The 23,314-nt window shown below is 40.4% G+C and overlaps 1 protein-coding gene across 1 annotated transcript in view; it reads left to right on the forward strand.

Annotated features, from left to right (window-relative positions):
• The window catches only part of ephx4 (epoxide hydrolase 4), a 62,770-nt gene extending 54,763 nt beyond the window's left edge, over nucleotides 1–8,007 (forward strand). The window contains exon 7 of the mRNA XM_043700123.1: nucleotides 5,841–8,007. Within this exon, the coding sequence (XP_043556058.1) occupies nucleotides 5,841–6,063 (223 nt within the window). The 3' untranslated portion in view covers nucleotides 6,064–8,007. The remainder of the gene's footprint in view (nucleotides 1–5,840) is intronic.
• Nucleotides 8,008–23,314: the final 15,307 nt, after the last annotated feature.

Genomic DNA, 23,314 nt, shown 5'->3' on the forward strand with positions numbered 1-23,314 from the left:
TAATCAGTCTCCCATGGGGAACCTTGTCGAACGCTTTACTGAAGTCCATATAGATCTCATTTACTGCTCTACCCTCATCAATCTTCTTTGTTACTTCTTCAAAAAACTCAATCAAGTTTGTGAGACATGATTTCCCACACACAAAGCCATGTTGACTATTCCTAATCAGTCCTTGCCTTTCCAAATACATGGACGTCCTGTCCTTCAGGATTCCCTCCAACAACTTGCCCACCACGGAGGTCAGGCTCACCGGTCTATAGTTACTTGGCTTGTCTTTACTGCCCTTCTTAAACAGTGGCACCATGTTTGCCAACCTCCAGTCTTCCGGCACCTCACCTGTGACTATCGATGATACAAATATCTCAGCAAGAGGCCCAGCAATCACTTCTCTAGCTTTCCAGAGTTCTTGGGTACACCTGATCAGGTCCTGGGGATTTATCCACCTTTAACCATTTCAAGGCATCCAGCACTTGCTCCTCTGTAATCTGGACATTTTGCAAAATGTCACCATCTATTTCCCTACTTAGAAAAGCAAGGACAGAAGGGCAAAGAAGACAATGGACTTTTTAAAATCATTTACAGAATGGGCATTTCAGGCTATGCCAGCATTTAGTGCCATTCCCCAACTGCCCAGTTAATAGTCAGGCCAGACTAGATGAGGACAGCACTTTCTCTCCCTAAATGGCATTAATGTCTTTTATTCCTGATAATCAACACCATTAGACTCCTAATTCCAAATTTCTATTGAATTCAAATTCCACATCTGCCATGGCACATTTCAAACCCAGGTCCCTAGAACATTACTTGGGTTTCTGGATTAATAGTCTAGTGATAATACCAATAGGCCATCACCTGCCCAGGACAGGATTTCTCTTTAAAAGAACTGGCACAGAGTTAAAGGGCTGAATTGTCTACTTCTGTACTACATTTTCTATTGGACCCAAAACATATTGCAAAGATGCTGAACAGAAACTGTTGAGTGTTAAAAGGTCATGGGGAGAACTGGGGGGTTTGGGGATGGGAAGGGAGACAAGGGATCCAGAAATTTTAAAAACTGCATCAGATCTCATGATTTCTCTCCCTTGCTCCGACTCATCCTGAATAACACAGGATTACATCTTTAACCTTAGGAACTGACAAATTATAAGTACCTCACACATGAAACGTAAGTGTTTCCTCTGTAAACCATTTGTTTATTTTTTTTGCCTTTGTTTGGTCAGATGTTAGTCTTCTGTCTTTGATCTTCAACCAAAACACCTCTCTGAAATTTTAATTACCTGCTAATAAACCTGTATGGAGTTTCATTCTCTTCTGGTTCAAGGGCATGTGTTTCAGTGAGAAGAAAGTATTCATTTTGATAACTATAAGTGAAATGTGATATTGCCAGCTGAAGAAAATGGGAAAATAATTATTTAAGAAATTGCTTTGCAGAAAATTGAGAAAATCAGAAGGAATCTGGTTACCAAGGAAGCATTACTTTCAGCTGGAGAACAGTTGCCTGTTCACACTCAGTTTGAAATGACATGGTATTTTATTGGAAAGAAACATTAGAAATTTCTCATTACATTATTTTAATGAAGTCATTACCCTGTTTAAGATAAATTATTACAGTGACATGGTTGTTAATAACATCAGACATCAAACTTCCAGTCAACAAGGCATGGGGAGGAGGGGGTTTGACAGCTTACTGATACACAGCTAAATAGACAGTTAGTACAAGAAAGATGTGCATTTTTAGAGCACCTTTTATGAGCTCAGAACCTCCTAAAGCACTTTTGAGCTAATATAATAAGACAGCTCAGTAATGTCATCAAAGCAGCAAGAGATAAACAGTCAGATTAACTATCTCAGTAATGTTGATTGAAGGATAAATATTAGTTATGACACTAAATGACCTTTCATTTTTACTTAAATATAACACAAACATGAAAGTTAATTTGCAGTAAAGATAGAAGTTTGGCTCTATTACATTCTATTGTTCTGTAGAGTAGTTGAATAAAACTGGGTTACAAAGATGCACATTAAAAATAAATTGGATTCCAAGGTCATGTGGTTCATATACCAGTCCATGAATTCTGTAATTTTTCTCTACTTAAAAAGTAGGGCAAAGAAGACAATGGTTAGCTTCAAGTAGCTTCTCTCCCTAAAAATTTTATTCTTTGTGCCAAAGTGGACAAGTTCACATTTTATCACATTATGCTCCACCTATCAAAATGGTTGTCCACCTATCTATGTCTCGACCTTCTCTTGATAACTTACTTTTCTATCTATCTTTGTGTCACTGGCAAATTTGGCTTCCATACATTCAGCCCCTGCATCCATGTCATTGTTATAGATTGTAGATAGTCAAGAAGCTCACGGTTGGTTAGCTTAGTTGGGTGGATGGCCAATTTGTGATGCAGAGTGATACCAACAGTATGGGTTCAGTTCCCACACCAGCTGAGGTGTCTCCTTCTCAGCTTCTCCTTTCACATGAGAAGGGCTACCCTCAGACTAAGCCACCACCAGTTGTCTCTCTCTCTAATGACACCAGGTTATTGTCCAAAAGATACCTTGGGATCAGCTTTGCTCTATAACCTGGTGTTGTCTGACTTCTGACTTTGTCCACCCCAAGTCCAACACTGGCATCTCCACATTATCTCTCTCTAATGAGACAGTAGTCTTCTGGGACTATGGTGATTTTATTTTAAATAGTTGAGTTTCTAATGCTGATCTTTGTAGCAGTAGATGGAGATTGCTAACCTGAAAAAGGCCAATTTATCCATCCTCTCTGCTTCCTGTTTAGTAGCCAATTCTTTATCAATGCTAAAATGTTTTGCCTATACTATGTGCTCTTACCTTTGATGTTGCACCTTAACTCTGCCAGATCACATTATGATTTTCAAAGTATCCTACTGTAAATTCCTTTATAATGGATTCTAATATGTTCTGCAACACATGTCAGGCTAACTGGCCTATATTTTCCTGCTTTCTGTCCTCCTTTCATAAATCAAGGTGTTATATTAGCTATTTTCTAACCAACTGTAACCTTCTAGAATCCTATGAATATTGGAAGATCATAACCAATGTTTCTAATACCTCATCAGCCATTTTTGTTTTAAGATTTTAGGCTGTGGGCAATTTGGTCCTGGAGATTTGTCAGCCTTTGTCCAGCGCCTTTTCCATTGCACGCTACATGAGCTTGTGTGTGACTCTTTTTTCAGTGGGGACCTTGGGGAGGCACCATCATCATCCACTTGATCCTAATGGTTTGGTGGTCAGATGTCAACAGCGCGTTGAATTGTGATAATTGTGACCACCTTGTCTCTTGTTCCACCATCACTGGCAGTGAGACAGAGTAATCCTTCCCCTTTTTTTCTTATTGAGAATTATTTGGACCTCACTTTGTCATGCAGCTCCCCCTCTGACCTTACTGTCATGGGTGACCCTACCAGAAGCAAGGAGTTCCCGACTGCATTATGCAAGAGGTCATCAGAGTCTGGCAGCCTCTTCACAACATCAGAGTGGTGATCCCATCAATATTGCAATCTATTGGCAAGAGCAAAAAGGTTATGATGGATGGAGACAATGATTTTCCCAATGTTTACTGGAGAAAATTTTAGCTCATCTAATACTGGATATCAGACAAATATGAGACTGAATGTGGTTGAATGGATGCCGAGAGGTAGTAGACAGCAAATATATGAAGCTAACCTGATGGGAGGAAGTTTAATAAATAATAAGTAAGGGGAGTACCTTGTGGATGGGCCAAATTGGAAAATTTCCAAAGCTGATCCCAATGTACCTGCTTCAACTCCAATTATAGTAGATGTGTCTGAGTAAACCTTTCTGGTGAGGCTGTACATTCATGATAGCTTGGTTGTTATTTGAATTAAGTGCTGGTAGGAATTCCTAATCCTTAGCAACATTTTGTAGCAGGTCAGTGCATCTTGTAAAGCTGTTTATAGCCTGGGTGAAGAAGGAGAGTTTTATTGTATCACACCAGAATATCTTCAGTTCTGTTCGACCAACCAACCAAAAACCAGGATGCTGATCCATACAACTCTTAATTTTGTTTTTGTTCTCTCTAACTGATACCTCTTATATCCTCCCTGTTATTCCAAACCTTAGGACATGCAGCCATGTAGTTTGCGACCGAATACTGACAAAAATGAATATTTTGAGATTTGTCCAGTTCAATTGGTTCAAAAGGTAACACTTTACACCTCATCGTGCTTTATAAGCTCTGCAGCTAGTGATAGAAATGGTATTCATTTTAATTATTACCATTTAATTTTCAAATTAATGTGTCATGAGGAATTCCAGTGCCTCAATTGCTAAAGATGTGCTATAATGCATAAGTTATCGCAATGATGCATCAACATCATCTTTAAAAATTAGACTTATTCTAGTGGAAGCTAACAACACCCACCATTGTTACTTAAGGGAAAATTGCATAGGTGTTACTACAGCATATAAATCTGTACGATCCCTGCAATGGGAAGAGTAGCTATTCTTTCTCTTTCGTCCTACTCACTCACTTCTAATCCAGCTTTCATCTCCCTTGTTTTTAGACAGCTCTTGGTTGAGCCAGTTACAATGGTCTCAGCGTGAGGAAATATCACAGGATACATTTACATTTAGTGGATCAGTAACTCACATCATAGAAAAATAAAGTCTACGTACTGGTTGACATTACTTTCTACAGAACGAAAACCAACTCTCTTGTTGCAATGGCAAAATCATAGATCCACATATTTTACGTTTAATGTACTGAATACAATCTATACACTGGCATCGAGTGCTGACATTGTTAAAACTGGTTTCCTTGTCCCGGAGACAGAATCAGAATGCAGACATACAGAGCCACGTATATACAACTCTCAGGTACATAAAAGTACTAACATTTACATCATCACATTTGTCATTTACTCCCTGCTGCGTTCCACTTTGTCTTAGACTTTCCCTTTCGTTTTTTTTAAACCCCTCCCTCTTTTTCCCTGCCATTGAACTTAAACATGTTCTACCGCTGATATTTTCCAGTTCTGACAGAACTGAAAGGTTGGGTGTATTTTCTGGGTCTTGTGGCAGTACGCTCAGATATGGAAAGGCAGAAAAATAACAGGGAACTCCCTCAATGCATTCCCACTGCTGGGGTGAATGGGGAAGCAGATTGTCTGACTGAGGTGCCCAGGCAACCTACATACTTGAAAGGGGCAAGTCAGGAGTGATCGTGTGATTGAGGCCTCCTGCAGAAGCCATGCAGGAGGCCTCTCTGCAGAGGCATGGCTCCTCACTGTTGACCACTTTGATCACTTTTCAAGTGCTGTATATATTTCCACCCCTGAGGGCACCTGTGTTTAGATACCACTGTGTTCACCAGTCTGCCATCTTTAGCAGCACTCACCTCTTCTGATGGGGCTGCTGAGGCTATACAGTTGCCAGTCTTGGGAGTTCTTAAGAAGTGTCATACCAGACGTGAAATGTTAACTCTTTTCTCTGCACAGACACTGCTAGATCTGCTGAGTTTCTCCAACATTCTCTGAGTTTGTCTCAGATTTCCAGCTTCGGCAGTATTTTGCCTTTATTGTCTGCTTTCTCTCCACAGATGCTGCCAGATATCCTGAGTTTCTCCAGCAACCTCTGTTGTTGTCTCTGAGTATATCTGGCATTTTCTGTTCTAATTTTAAATGGAAAGATGCCTTTATAAGAGGAAGTAAAAGTGAAAAATGTAACAACAAATGACCCCATTCTCATTCATGACTTTCAGTTCAGTCAAAAATAGAAGCCTGAATTTTTGTGCATTTCAAGTTTAAGCCTATAGCTATTCACTATAGACAATGACTGCTTTTGTTTTACAGTAGCCTTCCCTTGAATCAGAATGAGGTGATGACACCCACCCTGTTGCTGTGGGGAGAAAAGGAAGAATTTCTGGAATTCAGAATGGCCGAGGTCACAAAGACCTATGTGAAGAGTAGCTTCAGACTGAATATTGTGCCCGAAGCCAGTCACTGGCTTCAACAGGACCAGCCCGAAGTAGTTAATAACTTAATTTGGGAATTTTTAAAGGAGGTCGGCCAGTAAAACATGTTGTTATTGATGATATGATTTAAGATGAGAAGATTTTGCGATGGTTCCAGTGTGAAAATTAAATGTTTTTCTGTGTCGCCTAACTCTAACCCTTCCCCTTTACACTGCTGTCTGAAATCTTTCGGTGGTGCTGAATGAAAGTCTGCTTGTAAGGTTTGTACTTTGTTGTTGCACTATTTATTAGCCTACGCGTAATTCTGCTCAGTAACCATTTAAAGCTGTGGTCTCCCTTTATAAAATGTGCATTCAAGTTTATATGTATGTTTATATATATATATATATATATATATCTATAAAATGGAGAGAGAGAGAGATGCCTTATATATATAAAAGATATATATATATAAAATTATGATTTCTAAATTACAAATGATCACATTTCTGTGTACTTGGATTGACCAAGGATTTGAAACAAAGAATTATCTGCCGAAGAAAGTAATTGACAAGACAACATAAAACTCCTTAAGTTTTCTGTTTTCAGTGTGGAGCTGGTGGGTGCAAAGAATGCAAGTGGGCGATATAAGGGATGTGACAGCTTTAAATTGAAAGAGGTCTGACATTGTTTGAGACAGCATTTTAGCATATTTATTCCCGAATCTTTGCACATGAAAACACCAGCCTTAAGACTTGTAATTAAGAAACAATGATGTCACCAAGTAAATGACTGATACATGCTCCTTACTGTTTTCATTCACATGGTAGTGCCTTTCACTACCTTCTTATGAAGAAAGCAAGAGTGCCATTTCTGAAAATTTAAATGGGGTTGTTTATATTTTATATTTATAAGTTGTATAGATTGATGTTTTTATTGACAAAGATCATTTATTGAAAATAATGCTGTAACTACAATCCGGTCTCCATGGCAAGTGTATATATTCATCCATAGAATATTAAAAACAGATTATCTACCTGCTCTATTCCTAGAACACTTTGGGAATATAGTTATTGCTGATTCTCTCAATTGGAACAAATCTGCGCAATGCTCCATCTGCTGGTCTAATTCAAAATAGACCAGCCTCACCTACATGAAATGGTACATGTACGAAAAATAGCCTCAAGATTTGAACCTATCTCATATGGAAAGGGGCAAGAATTTCTTGAGATGGTTCTCCTGATCAACCACCGCAACCTCATTCTACAAACCTCCAAACATTGTCAGCTGACAATGGTTCAGCCAATCTGGAAAATCTGTTAGGTTCTGGGTTAAACAGTCTAAGTTTTCAATCATCTGACTAGGTGATGCCCAGAGTTCTTTTTGAAGGGTAGAAGGGAGGTGGATAATACGCCGTAAACATTGTATCCTGAACAGTCTAAAATCAACGTTTTAAAACCAGACACATTTACCAACAGTTAAAATACAACGAAGCTCATTGGTGGATACAGATTCTCAACATCCTTAATTGCAGATGAGGCAGCTACCCATTATAGTTAATGGTTTTGTTTCAAACTTCCAATATTCAATTCATGGGTGGACACAGCTTCTCTATTTCCCCAATCTTTGATGAGACATCAGAGTTTAAGTCAGGAAAGTGGAGTTGAGGAGGGGAAGACCCTCCTCACTGAATCAGAGCAGACTTGATTAACCAAATGGCTTATTTCTGTTCCTATTTCTAATGATGTTATCTCCTATTTAACATTTTGCTGGGAACACTTTTTTTTAAGCATCCTAAAGGGTAGCAAATTAGCTTGCACACACTGTACTGCTGAAGCCAACAATGTGAATCCCAGTTCACTGACATCTACGTACGCAATTTCTCTTCATACTAGTTTTGCTAATTCTCAACTGAGCCATAGGGGGAAAGCACTGGAAACTAAAAGGATGGGTAGGCAGTGAGGAGAAACCCCAACAGTAATTATTTTTACCCTCTGCTTTGCTCAGTCTGAAGCAGGGAGAAAGTGAGGACTGCAGATGCTGGAGATTAGAGCTGAAAATGTGTTGCTGGAAATGCGCAGCAGGTCAGGCAGCATCCAAGGAGCTGCCTGACCTGCTTCCTGAAGAAGGACTCATGCCGGAAAACGTCGATTCTCCTGCTCCTTGGATGCTGCCTGACCTGCTGCGCTTTTCCAGCAACACATTTTCAGCTCAGTCTGAAGCAGTTGGCTTGCCCTATTAAACACACATGATGCCGTATCCATTTAATTGACCACGGAGAAGACTGTGACTATTTGCTTGCCTTCCCAGAATTTTCAATTGACAGTCTTCTGAAAAAATAACTTTAATTTAGTCTTTTACAAAGCAAGGGTTTTTAAGGATAGTACATTTTTGAGATGTGTTCAAAGATCTGCAAGGGTAAATTCGCTAATCCCCTGCTCCCAATGGAGATTGGGCTTCAACCCACATACCCTTCAGGAGTGGGAGCTTGGATCTAATGAATTTACCCTTTACCAAAATTGTATTTCAAATGTGTTAACATTTTAGATGCAAATTCTTCTGGTAAAATCACACAATTATATCAATTTGTGTTTTGCTGCTAGTTTGTAAGAGTGAAAGTGACTGCATGCTTAATTTTTACTTGAAATATTGATTGTATTTTCCATAAGTCACAAGTTGTTCTCACAGCATTTATGTTCTGCGTTAATGAAATATTTTAATGCAACCCAATTCATTACAAACTTGAATAACGTTTAAATCATGCAAGGAAATCACATGTATGGGAATGCACAGCATTCAAACTCAAAACTATATTGCTGATTCTTCACTGTTGTTAGATCAAAATTCAAGAATTCCTTGTTTTCCCACAACCCAGATAGCTTAAATGGGTACAAGAAGGCAGCTCACCACCAACCTTTCATGGATAAATAGGGATGGATAATATATTCTGGTCCAGCCAGTGATGTCTACATCCCATGAACAAACATATAACATGATTAGCCAAGAAGCAAGGTGGAGCTTCTTAGTTTTCAGTGCAAATCATGCTAAAAGCCCATAGGAACATTGATAATACCTCACACCCTACAAGATATTTACTTAATGAGTAATTAATATTTTAATTGTAATAGAAATAGTTAAGAATTATCTGCCACACTGCTCACTGATGACCCTATGCCTCTTTATTGAGTCTATGGAAATTTGTTCATAGTTACTAAAACTTGTAATAATTGTTTGGTCAGCTGAATAAAGCCTAAATATTGTTTTTAAAGTAAGGAAAATTCAATTTACTAATCAGTCAAAACTGCAATGAAATTATCCACAGCCAGTACTGTTAAGCATGAAGTGCAAAATTAATGAGTGGATGAGAAACCCTTGGAATACAACAGTTGAGAGCGAAAAAGATCAACACTTAGAAAGGGATATATTTAAGGGATATGATGGCTCAGTGGTTAGCACTACTGCCTCATAGCACCAAGAACCTGGGTCTGATTCCAACCTCAGGTGATTGTGTGGAGTTTGAATGTTCTCCCTGTGTCCGTGTGGATTTCCTCCAGGTGCTGTAGTTTCCTCCCACAGTCCTAAGGTGTGCATGTTAGGTGGATTGGCCATGCTAAATTGCCCGTAGTGTCCAGGGATGTGTAGGCTAGGTAAATTTATAGGGATGGCGATGGATCTGGATAGAATGTTTTTCAGAGGGTCACTGCTGACTTGAATGGCTGAATGGCCCCTAATTGTACAGATTCTATGATTTGATATTTTGTTTAACAGACTGATATCCCTATGTTGAATTCACAAAAGACTTTAAAGGGTTTTATTGCAAATTTATAGTGTAGGATAAATGCCAGTTTATACTTTTCCCTTTTGGCCCCTTCCCTGTCCAGAAGCCCATTCTTCATTGGGGAGATTTTTTTTTTAAATTAACCCAAACACTAGTTAAACAAGTCACAAATTAATGAGAACCAAACAAAAAGGGCACTTGTGATGCAGTGGTACATCTACTTTTGGGCCAGATTACCTGGCTTTAGGTCCCATCATCTCCAGAGACGTGTCATAACACATCTGAACAGATTGAATGAAAATATAACAACAGCTACAATCAACAGTGGAGGGACATAAACAAAAAAGGAACTCAGCTTTCTATTTTATTTTAGGAACCTACCACCAAATAAACCAATCACCCAAGAATAAATTTACAAACACTGCCCACCAGGGCCAGTATTACAAGAACAAAAATCAAAAAGATGGGGAAACAAAGGAGGGAACTAAGTCAAAATAGTGCTGAAGACGGAGATCATCCTGTGCAGCCTCCAGTGCCTGCTTCCCTCTGAAAACTTCAAGGGTGTTGGTGAACACCACATGCTCCCTCACCAAGGATATATGAGCATAAATGTAGCCACAAAGAGAGGCAGGCAACTGAGAAACATGAGCCCCTCCTCGGCCCATTGCCTGGAACTATTGATGGTCACTTTATCCAGGTCCACGGGGAGGTTGTCTGGCCTGTCCACCCCCTAGAATCCAGCATTTCCTTTTATTTTGAAACACCACCACCAAATCACCTGAATTAACAAATAACAACCACTGGTCACCAGGGGAGTGCCATCATAACAAAAGTCAAGGAAGGGTGAGGAAAGAGGGAGGGACTAAATTAAAATGGAGTTGGAAAGGGAAATAATGTCCCCAGCACCCATGCTGCTCACCCCCTCTGAAAGTTTCAGGAGTGTTGGTGGATACCATGTCCTCCTTCTCCAAGGACACCTGGGTGTGAACATAGCCACGGAAGAAGGGTGAACAGTCAGGAACTGTGACTGAGCAATTTTTTTTACTATTACCAAATCCCCTGTGTCTATAATAAAATGACCAATGTAGAAGGACAGCCCATCAAGGCAGTCAACGATAAAAGGAAAGAAAGGTAGGGAGAGAGAGGGAAGCCTAGGTCTTAAATAAAATTTTCAATAAGCATTATCTACTCTCAATCAATTCTGGAGATGCTCTGTTTAACCCTTAGAGGATCTTATGGTGCAGTGGTAATTTTCCTACATCTAATCCAGGTTTAGTACAAGTTCCATCTCCCGTGCAGTTGTATCACAATATATCTGCACAGGTTAAGGGACATGCATTTCTAACAGTGACAGTAATGCATTTCTAACAGTAATGGGCGTGGGACCAAAGATTACAATAAACCGCTCTCTGCTTCCACTCTTGTAAGAACATCCTGAGACCGCAGAATCAGAACATTCTGTCTGATAATTGCCTAAATGGCCTCCTCCTCATCAAGTGCTTATATTTCTATGATGTGGTGAGCTTCAGTAACGATCCTGTAAAAGGATTAGAATCTTTGGCTGCATTTCCATTCCTGTTTCCATAGGCACTTCTGCAGGACAATGATAAATTTAAATCTCCATAATCTGACAGCTGTGCAATACTTCTGTGCATTATGGAAATTTATGTTAATTATTAGAGAAGTTAACAATGAGGTACAATTTCTTTCAAGCATTATTTTTTAAAAGTTGTCACTTTGCAACAAAAAGCCCACAAATTTACAAAAGATCTTGCAAGTACCAGTATCTGGTAAACACAGTCTACATCATTTTCTGTACAGTTCTAAGGAAACACATACAGCGACTGTTCACATTCCCAGTTTTCAGAGCAGAACATTCTCATCAATTTTTTACACCATTTTATGTGGCATCTCTAAAGTGTACAGTCTATTTAATGCAAATCAAGCTCCTCTGGTATCAAAAGGATCATACCTTTGCAATTGGCATTCAGCAGACAAAGTGCCATGAATGGGAGCACCGTAGACTATTGCCAAAATGCCATGTAATAATTTCATGAGGCTAAAAGGAGCATGTCGCCCCATTTTTCCACTTAATTCAGTCAGCTCTGCCTTGCAGAGGAGCAATACCCTTCCCAATTGATGAATTTCCTTTCAACCCTGATAGCTGAATGCTTTTATTTTAATGACCAATAAAAATAATTTGGCCTCCCACTTGGGAAATTCAGCATACCATGTAATCTCCCATCCAGCATCTTCTAGAATCAAACCTCTTCCCCATTGTGCCTTCTCAAGAGGCATGAATTATCAGTTGTGTACTAGCATCAGGGCCAGGGCAGTCAGGGCATGGTATATTAGGGCCCAATTACCAAGGTCCAGGCATTAGAAGTCTCACTGTGCTCAGGTCAGGGACTGGGGTCTTGATCTAGGAGCAGCATGGAGCCCAATGTTTTCTGTCCCTGTCCCTGACTAACTATGACCACTTGGTTAAATGGGAAGCAAAACAGTAGAGAATTAAGACAAAATAAAATGGTAAATATCAAAGTTTTATCATTCTTGCAGGAAACATCTCCAAAACTGCGGAAGTAAACTATTTAACTGATGAAAATAGAACTTTCAAAAGAACAATCAGTGCCACTGGCTACAAATCAGCAAAACATTTTTCCATTTGTCTAATCACATCTAACGACAACTTAACTACCAAATCTGTCAGCAAGATGGGAATGGCGTGAGTTTGTATACATTTTCCAACAGGTCTTTGAGCTGTGTGTCTGTTCAATCTCCAGTGACATTCCAGCCTTCCAAGCAAATTAGCAAAATTTACTCATTGAGAATTGTTGTAAGCTTACAACAGTCAAGATATTGGAATGCATGATTCCAGGCCAATTAAATTATTACATCATTACTGAGTCTACCTAGATGTTTAGATGTTTGGGTTTTCCTGCAGGGATCATGATGAAATGATTGCCAGTTTATGAAGTCTACTCTCTGGACTTGGTTTAGGTTTGATGTTTAGTAGTTGTCATGAAGAAAGCACTGATTTTTGCATTGGAAAGCGCAAAAAACAAGTTTTATTTGCATAAATCAAGAATACTGGAAGAAATTACTGCACACAGTCCAATGGCATAAATATATTTTTGTACCAATGTTATTGTTCAGTGAAGATGCACTGTGTTGGTATTCTCGTCTCACCCTGAATTAGTTGAATGTGTAATATATTTCAAAATAATATAAATTTCCATTTAGCTTATATTTTGTGGAACATATTCAAGTAGCTTACAATTATTACCAAAGAAGCTAAATCATTTTCAAAAAAGGCAATAATTGCCCTTTATTGATGTGTTAAATTTACACAAACAATTCCTTTATGAGATTAGAACGTACCTCTGGTATATTTCTTCAAATACATATTAGCTCATATTTTGTAGGTATAGTAAATGAGGCCTTCTAAGAAAATACAATTAAATTTGTTCTATTTATCAAGGCAACATAATTTAACCACAAAAAAATTCAAAGTAATTTGTATTTGTTTCCATTGTAATGTAACAAATTGTGTCAATTTAATAAAGTTATGAATGCTATGGAGTCTGATGGCTTGTTGTAATTTATTTTATTGTTATTGCTGCAAACTGTTCGAATGATTTTCCTCCAAAGCTCTCGGGTCTTTGTGAGATCCTGATTCTGACACGTAACGTAAGTGAGGCCCAGCTGTTTCTCACAGCATCTGCCTGAGCATATACACCGTGTTCACATTTCCTGTCAGCCCCTATTTACCACCTTTTAGAACACAGTCCTTTTGAATGGGTTGTTTTTCACAAGTTTGTTCTATTTGTTTTGAGACTAATACTGAAGGTTTGGAAATACAGTTCCCTCTTTGGTTCCCTTTACCAATAAAGTTCAGTAATTACTGAATCTCATTCTTGAATGTTTATCCAGCTGATAGTCAGTATTGCTTCTGCAAAGCTGCTATTCTATAGATATATAGTACTCTATAGGTGCTATTTCTTCTGATTTCACTTGAGTGGTAATTTTATTTCCATGTTATATGCCTTTATGATCACGAAGGTAAGTAACATAAATTCATGTATATTATCAGTGTGTTAAAGACATAATTCTGACTCATCACATTTTGTTTTCACTGTACTTCCTGCGACTAACAACAGGGAAAAGAACACAGGAAGTCATTTCCTACTCCATCCATCAATGCATGCACGATTCCAAATCACTATCGTGTTCATCGCCTGACATCTGCTTCCCAAAATCTGTTGTCATCCAGAGAAAGATTGAAGTGCAAGCAGAGGTTGGAGCTTGAATGAAATATTCAATAAAACAAGGGCGAGATAATCTAGAAACATTACAAAGTAGTCCTTAGGACCAGGAGGTTTTTGCTGGCTGCTAACAAATTAGATGATAAAGTAATGAGAGAGAGAGAAAGTGGGCAGACAGTTGAAAAGAATTTGCTGTCTGAAGTGAGAGATGGGGGTAACCAACCTCACGGATGAATATGTATTGATAAACATTATCCCAGATGGGACGTATCAACCTAAAATGAGACAAGTGGCTTAGCATTTTGAAGATCAAGATCGAGATGTTAGAGTGGTCTCTTCCACGACAAGAGAAGTAATCCTGAAACATGCCAGCTCCGTTCGCCTCAACTATCACTACTTGCTCTTGAGAAACTGATGGCAAATCACCATCTTGAGCAATTTTCACCTGCACTTACTAATGGAAAGAAGACAGGTGTTGGAGGTGGTTAAGGAATGAGACCAGGATGTTACAGAGGGAGTGATCCCTTTAGAAACTGCCAACAATGGTGTGTTTCTTGGTGGCATTGTATTGGAGGTGGAAGGAATGGAAAAGGATGAACTGGTGAGTCGGAAAGCCAAAGTGGGGGGAACAGAGGCCAATTGATATAAAAGCCACAGAGTAGATATTTTTATTCATTCACAGAAATTGGGATTTGCTGGCTGGGCCAGCATTTAGCATCCACTACCAATTGCCCTTGAGAAGGAGATGGTGAAGCACCATCTGGAACAACTGCAGTATTTTATCTCTTATCACTTTTATCACTTGCATGTTGGAGACATGTTGGTGTAAGGAGGAATGCAACAGGACATTGCAGAGAGAGTGGCCACTTTAGAAAGCAACAGGGAAGGTGGGTTTGTGGGTAATACCATGTTGGAGGTAGCAGAAATAGGAAAAGATTAACTGTTGTATATGAAGCCAAGGAGATAGAAGATGAGAAGAACAATAACCCTATTAAGGGTCTGGTATAGTGGGGAATGACAGCAGAGCGATAGGAGATGGAATAAACATGCATGGAGGCCCATCAGCCATAGCATAGAGTCATAGACACGTACAGCACAGAAACAGACCCCTCGGTCCAACTCGTCCATGCCAACCTGATATCCTAACCTAATCTAGTCCCATTTGCCAACACTTGGCCTATATCCATCTAATTCTTAATGAAGGGCATTTGCCCGAAATGTCGATTTTCCTGCTTCTCTGATGCTGCCTGACCTGCTGTGCTTTCCAGCACCACACTCTTGACTCTGATAACTCCAGCATCTGCAGTACTCACTTTCGCCATATCCCGCTAAACTCTTTCCATTCATATACTCATTCAGATGTCCTTTATGTGCTGCCGTTATATCAGCCTCCACCACTTCCTCTGGCAGCTCATTCCATACACGCACCACGCTCTGTGTGAAAAAGTTGCTCCTAAGGTCCTTTAATATCTTTCCCCTCTCACCCTAAACATAAGCCTTCTAGTTCTGGACTCCCCCACCCAGGGAAAAGACTTTGTCTATTTATCCTATCCATGCCTCTCATGATTTTATAAACCTCTATAAGGTCGCCCCTCAGCCTCCGACGCTCCAGGGAAAACAGCCTCAGCCTTTTCAGCCTCTCCCTTTGGCTCAAATCCTCAAACCCTGGCAACATTTGTGTAAACCTTTTCTGAACCCTTTCAAGTTTTACAACATCCTTCCGATAGGAAGGAGACCAGAATTGCAAGCAGTATTCCAAAGGTGACCTAATCAATGTCCTGTATAGCCACAATATGACCTCCCAATTCCTGTACTGAATACTTTGACCAATAAAGGAAAGCATTCCAAACACCTTCTTCACTATCCTATCTACCTGCAACTCTACTTTCAAGGAGCTATGAACCTGTACTCCAATGTCTCTTTGTTTAGCAAAACTCCCCAGGATGTTGCTATTACGTGTGTAAGTTCTGCTAATTTTTGTTTTCCCAAAATGCAGCACCTTGCATTTATCTGAATTAAACTCCATCTGCCACTCCTCAGTCCATTGGCCCATCTGATCAAGATCCTATTGTACTCTGAGGTAACCTCCTTCACTGTCCACGGCACATCCAATTTTGCAGTCATCTGTAAACTTACTAACTATGCGTCCAACGCTCACATCCAAATCATTTATATAAATGGCGAAAAGTAGAGGACCAAGCACCAATCCTTGTAGCACTCCACTGGTCACAGGCCTCCAATCTGAGAAACAACCCTCCACCACCACCCTCCGTCTTCTACCTTCGAACCAGTTCTGTATCTAAATTCTCCCTGTATTCCATAAGATGTGACCTTGCTAACCAGTGTCCCATGGGGAAACTTGTCGAATGCCTTACTCAAGTCCATATAGATCACATCCATCACTCTGCCTTCATCAATCCTCTTTGTTACTTCTTCAGAAAACTCAAATCGAGTTCATGACACATGATTTCCCATGCACAAAGCCATGCTGACTATCCGTAATCAGTTCTTGCCTTTCCAAATACATGTAAATCCTGTCCCTCAGGATTCCCTCCAACAAGTTGCCCACCACCGATGTCAGGCTCATTGGTCTATAGTTCCCTGGCTTGTCCTTACCACCTTTCTTAAAAAGTAGCACCACATTAGACAACTTTCAGTCTTCTGGCACCTCACCTGTGACTATCAATGATACAAATATCTCAGAAAGGGGCCCAGCAATCACTTCCATAGTTTCCCAGAGTTCTAGGGTATACCTGATCAGGTCCTGGGGATTTATCCACCTTTATGCATTTCAAGACATCCAGCACTTCCTCCTCTGTAATACGGACCTTTTTCAAGATGTCACCATCTATTTCCTCACATTCTATATCTTCCATACCCTTCTCCACAGAAAACACTTATGCAAAATACTCATTTAGTATCTCCCCCATCTCCTGTGGCTAAACACATAGGCTGCCGTGCTGATCTTTGAGGGACCCTATTCTCTCCCTAGTTACCCTTTTGTCCTTCATGTATTTATAAAAACCCTTTGGATTATCCTTAACCCTAATTGCCAAAGCTATCTCATGTCCTCTTTTTGCCCTCCCAATTTCCCTCTTAAGTATACTCCTCCTGCCTTTATACTCTTCTAAGGATTCACTTGATCTCTCCTGTCTATATCTGACATATACTTCCTTCATTTTTGTAACCAAATCCTCAATTTCTCTAGTCATCCAGCATTCCCTACACTTACCAGCCTTTCCTTTCACCCTAACAGGAATATACCGTCTCTGAACTCTCGTTATCTAATTTCTGAAGGCTTCCCATTTTCCTGAAGAACATGAGCAATAAGCATGTGATACGCCTAAAGATAATGAAGCAGGGATTATTTATTCCACTGACAAAATGAAGGAAAATTGAGATTAAACTAGGAAACACAGTATTTTTGGAATTAAAACTGTAGTTCACATTTGGTTGAAGAAATCCTTTATCTGTCTCTCCCTCTCTCTCCATGAGGCTTCTTTCTGCTAAAGACACCCTTTCTTCTCAAGAGAGTCCACTTGACTGCCCAAGCTCCCCTCTTCAATGTCTTCTCTCACCATCACCTCGCATTCTGATATGTTCTTGATATACAGTAGAGTGATCAATGAATCAGGGCATACAATGTCTTGTTGACATTGTCTGTATGGTAGACATCGGCATACGAAGATGTTGGGGTATCTGTTCCACCCTACCCTATATCAAGAACATATCAGAAATGACAACCAGACTCCTCAGACCACTGGGAATCATGGTAGCACACCAACTCACAGCCACACTACGCTAACTACTTACAAGAACAAAAGATCCATATTCATAACATGCAGGACCAACATAATATACAAAATCCCACATAACGACTGCCACAAACACTACATCAGACAGACTGGATATGTGACCATGAAGTAATAACAAAACTGCACGACCAATTCTCACTTATCTCAATATACACAAGGAGGGTCAATGTACCCATCCTAGGACAAGCTAAGCAGAGATATGCATGGGAACTCCTTGAGAGCTGGTTGTCAACCTGGAATGTAGAAGTAGACCCCCATATACAAGCCACTGCAGAGAAAATCCCAAAATGACAACAGACCAGATCATATAGATATCAAGATTAGATATCAGGAATGATTCCTGATGAAGGGCTTTTGCCCAAAATGTCGATTTTCCTGCTCCTCGGATGCTGTCTGATCTGCTGTGCTTTTCCAGCACCGGTCTAATCTAGACTCTGATTTCAAGTTCTCACTTTTGCCATTTAGATATCAAGTGGAGTAGGCCAACAACGCTTCACGGAAGTCACACTGATGATGTTTCCTGGCATGGTGACGGAATGTCTATAGGACAACTCATCAGCTCAGCGAGCAAACCAACAACCACATCCACAACCTGACTACAAATCTTTGCAAAAACCTTAAAAGGTGAGTTTATTAGTTATTCAATGTGTGGAGAAATAATAATGCAACAGTTATAAACACAGATTAGCAATGAGAAGTGAGTCCAAAAAAAAGGTCAAAAGGTTCAGTCTGTGGGTTGCTCATGAAGAGTAGATGATGGAATGTTGATCATCAAACAGTTGATTTTGAGGCTCGTGGTTTTGTCGTTTGATTGAAATTCTTTTGGCCTGTTTCCTTTGGCCTGGCTTGCTGGCTAACAGGCTTCAATTTCTCAAAGTTAGAGAGAGTTTACCTGCAATGCAAGGGTGAATAATTGGTGGTTCTTTGACTGCAATCTTCATAGTACACTAGAGTTGTACCCAGACTAGTACATGAGAACCTCAACCCACTGGCATACACAAGCCCCTCAGCTCACTAGCACACCTTTTCCCACTAGCAGTCACAGAACTGACAGAAACATCTGTTTGTGTGTTTTCTTGAAAGGGGAAGACTCAAAACATGTCTCTCACTCAGACTGCTTTCTTGTCTGTCATCATGTTCACAGTCTGAGATAACACTCAGTAGATTATAATTCAGTGTGTACCATATTATCACTCTTTCAAGTCTATCCCTTTAAAGCTTGACAATTAGTGACACACTACAGGGTCTCTCCAGCCAGCCACTGAACTCACATTTTCAGTCATCTTTTGGCTTTATGCCTTTTTCTTTAAAGAGCATTTCATAATTAAAAGTTCAATACATCTATAAGTGATTCAGGATGGTGATCTATCATCATGTCAGCATGCATTTCAAAATCAATTCAGCACATTCTGAGGTCATGAAAGGCATTATACAAATGCAGATCTTTTTTCCATACTAGGAAAGACATTGTTATTGAGTGTTATGATAAGTTAAGCAATTTCTGTCCTGTTTGTTTTGATAACCCTCAGTATAAACAAGCCAAAAATTGTTTAAATTTACTAAAAATTATCAAGCAAGGTACCAGATTGATATTGCCTCATGATACCACACACTAAAGATGATATCAATTAACAAGAGGCTAAATTAGGTTCTTGGGGGCACTGGTATTGTCATGATCTCTGATCCAGAAGTTCCATGGAAGTATGTTATCCAAGCAGGATGCTTAAAGGAAAATAATTGTGAGTATCTTCTGCGATAGGTTTTCAGATAATCAAATTTACCCAGCTGTTAAGTGATAAATGAAAGACACAATGTTCCCAAGACATTAGTAACATATACCATACACTGATGGTTCAAATATATTGTTTAGCGGTTTTGCTGTTTTTACTTCCACACCCAACCTCAAACATGGAGAGGAAACAGCTTCTCCATTCTCACAGTAACATGAAACCAATGACAGCATAACAAAATCCTGCTGTTATTGTGATAAATCATTATGGACAGTAATACAATGAAGAGACTTCAACTTTCTAAAGGGAAAGTGTTCGGGGTTGTGTGGGGTGGTGGGTGATGAATATTCTTCACTTCTGAGAGAACAGACTCGACTTGGGTGCACTTCTATAAACACAGAAATCCTGTGCTGATCTGTAGTTGCTACTTCATTATCACTCTGCAGGAGTGTATTTATAGATTCAAAATATAACCTTTGGAAACAAGAACTCAGCATCTTTTACACATAATGACAGGAGGTGCTGCTTTGCATTATAAATAGTTTTTATTTATAATTGTGGGAGGAAGCATTCATCCAATATCAGCTTTCAGTACAAACTGCAGCTCCTAATTGGCACAAATGTGAAGCATAATAAGTTTTGTTGTTCTCCACAAACTAATGGGACCCAGCCTAATGCTGAATTAGCTGCACACATCTGCTCGCCTATGATGTCAGTTTGCCAGTGGCCTCATAGCAGCCAACTATAATAGTTTATTATTTACAGATAGGAATTTGAGCAAAGAAGGCTTGGTAAAGAGAAGTTACTGTCCTTGACAGTTACAACCTCAGCTAACTCCAGGCGCCCTTGAACTAATCAGAACAATTGGCATTCTGCTGCATTTTTATTTTTGGTCCAGAATTTTCCCTGCAGCTCCTCAATGTGAAGTCAATCAGTTCCAGGTGATTAGATAGGATTTCAGATTTGGAGATTAATGTACCTTTGAATGGTGACTTTCCCTCAAGGGGATTCACACTGCTTGTTGCTGATTGAGTTTATTGCTATCCAGACAAACTCTCACTGATAAACAACAGTTTCAGAACAGTGACAATGTTGTCTGAAATCAAAAATTCCTCCACTTTTTTTAGAATCCTTAGCCAGAATATTCCATTATAGAGTCCAAGTCTAAGGTGGGCCTGGAAGTGAAAGTGCATCCACTTGGGGGCAAGTGGGCTTTGTTCACACAGATATGTGGTTTTCAGCTTATTATTTATGCATGTGAAATTTTGATGAGTACAACAATGAATCCTATAGGCAGGGGCAGACAAGGCATTCTTACCCTACCAGGACCTTGCAGGATCAAAGGTCCTGGCTCCATTTCTAAAGACCATTTGAAGAGGCATTCACTCACTGCCAAACTAGAGGATGACTCAGTCTGTGTCAATCATTCCTGTCCTTCCCTAGAAGTTATTTCAGAACAGATAGAAACTGACCCCTCATTTCAGTGACCCTGCACTGGAGGTTCTGCTCCAGATGGTCCAGGGAAGGTGGGAGGTCCCTTTCCCCTGGGATGGAAGCAGTAGGCTCTTCACCCCCCCCCCCCCCCCCCCCCCACCCAACCCATTAACCAAAGTAATCTGGACTGAGGTTGTAGCACACAGCAGTACCAAGAAAGGTACCCAGATCCAGTACAGGAAGAGGTTGAATGATGTCCTTCATTCTGCAGAGATAAGTGGCACCATCTACTCACTGCAAACTGACACCCACAGGCATGTCACCCAGTCTACCTGTGCCAATGTAGACAGATGTCAAACAGGACAATCAAAGTACCACAAGGATTGATATTCATTTTGGTAAGAAAAGAAGGAAGGTGGATTATTATTTGAACGGTAGGAGATTGGGAAAGCAAGAGAAGTAATGAAACCTGGGTGTCATTGTACATAAGTTGCTGAAAAGAACAGGCAGGTGCAGTGAGTGGTGAAGAAGGCAATCATAGGCCTTCATTGCAAGAGGATTTGTGTACCTGAGTAGGGATGTCTTGCTGCAGTTATACAGGGCCACACCTGGAGTATTTTGTGCAGTTTTGGTCTTCTTACCTAAGTAAGGATATTAAGAATCATAGAATCCTGATAGTGTGAAAACATGCCATTTGGCCCAATAAGTCCACACCAGCCCTCTGATGAGTATCCCACCCTGAACCAATCCCCTACCCCTATTACTCTATATTTCCCCTGACTAATGCCCCTAACCTACACATCCCTGAACACTATGGGCAATTTAGCACGGCCAATTCACCTAACCTGCACATCTTTGGACTGCAGGAAGAAACCGGAGCACCCAGAGGAAACCCACGCAGAGACAGGGAGAACATGCAAACTCTACATAGTCACCTGAGGTTGGAATCGAACCCAGGTCCCTGATGCTGTAAGGCAGGAGTACTAACCACAGCCACTGTGCTGCCCCTCTACAATGTTCTTGCAATGGTGGGAGTGCAGCAAAGATTTTATCAGACTGATTCCTGGGATGACAGGACTGACATATGAAGAGAGTCTGGATCGTTTAGGACTATATTCACCAGAGTTTAGAAGAATGAGTGGAAAAGCTCATATAAACATAAAATTCTAACAGGACGAGACAGGATAAGCACAGGATGACCCTGATGATTGGGGAGTCCAGAACCATGGGTCACTGTCTAAGGATACAGGATAAACCATTTAAGACTGAGATGAGAAATTTCTTCATCCAGAGAGTGGTGAGCCTATGGAATTCTCTGCCACAGAAAATGGTTGAGGCTAAACATTGAATGTTTTCAAGAAGGAGACAAGGTACTGAGTTGGATGGTCAACTTCTATTAAATGGCAGAGCAGGCCGAAAAGACCATAGCCCACTCCTGTTCCTATGCTCTACGTTTTCATGACTCTCAATCCTTCTCCCTAGCTGTCTGCAGGACAAAAAATTGCAGGGAGTGGGATTGTCCAGTAAAGGGGTGCCAGATATTTGCACCCTCATTCCTTTTGCAAAGGAGGCTGCAGATTGACAGGGGAAAACTGTGACTGAGCCTGCATCAATGGAGAGATAGGATCCACACAGAAAGCCACTGACGGAGCCTGCAGTCTGCTATTATCAGATATGCAGGCAGAGAGTGACACTGTGTAAAGAAGGGATTGTTCATGTTCAGCAGCTAATTCTTCCTTTCCTCTGCAAGAGGAGACATCTCCTAGCTCCACCTCCACTTCCTCCTGAGTATCCAGCTCAACCACCACCACCATGTCCACCATCAGCTCTGAGGGTGGTGCCCTTGAAACTTCAGAGATGTCTGTGTGCATCTACACCCTCCACCAGCACTGATATTCACCTCAATAAGCATTCTACGGAGTGTGATTAGGCTCAGGGTCACAAACATTTGACCACAATCTGCAGAGGTAGCAAAATATACAAGATTTCAGGCTTCACTTCTTCCGGTAAGTCTTTGACCTTCAGCGGACAGCTGGAGAACAGACCATTGCTCAGCCCCAAGCAGTTGCGGAATCTCTGTACTTGGCCATGGTGGAGATGTAAAACAGGCAGGGCCCCTCAGGAGACTAGAGAGGGCTCCTACCAAGTTTTGTTCAGTGTCATGGTTCTGCCATGCAAGAATTTGGCTGCCTGTAGGGAAAGAGCAACAGTTGTCTTGGAGATCTGGTCCAGCAGTTCAGTTGCTGCTGGATATGTGCTCTAATCTTTATTCCATTGGTTTAGTGACATACACAGACAAAGAGTGTGGTGCTGGAAAAGCACAGCCGGTCAGGCAGCATCCAAGGAGCAGG

This window comes from Chiloscyllium plagiosum, chromosome 11 (assembly GCF_004010195.1).
Source record: "Chiloscyllium plagiosum isolate BGI_BamShark_2017 chromosome 11, ASM401019v2, whole genome shotgun sequence".
Classification (NCBI taxonomy): Eukaryota; Metazoa; Chordata; class Chondrichthyes; order Orectolobiformes; family Hemiscylliidae; genus Chiloscyllium; species Chiloscyllium plagiosum.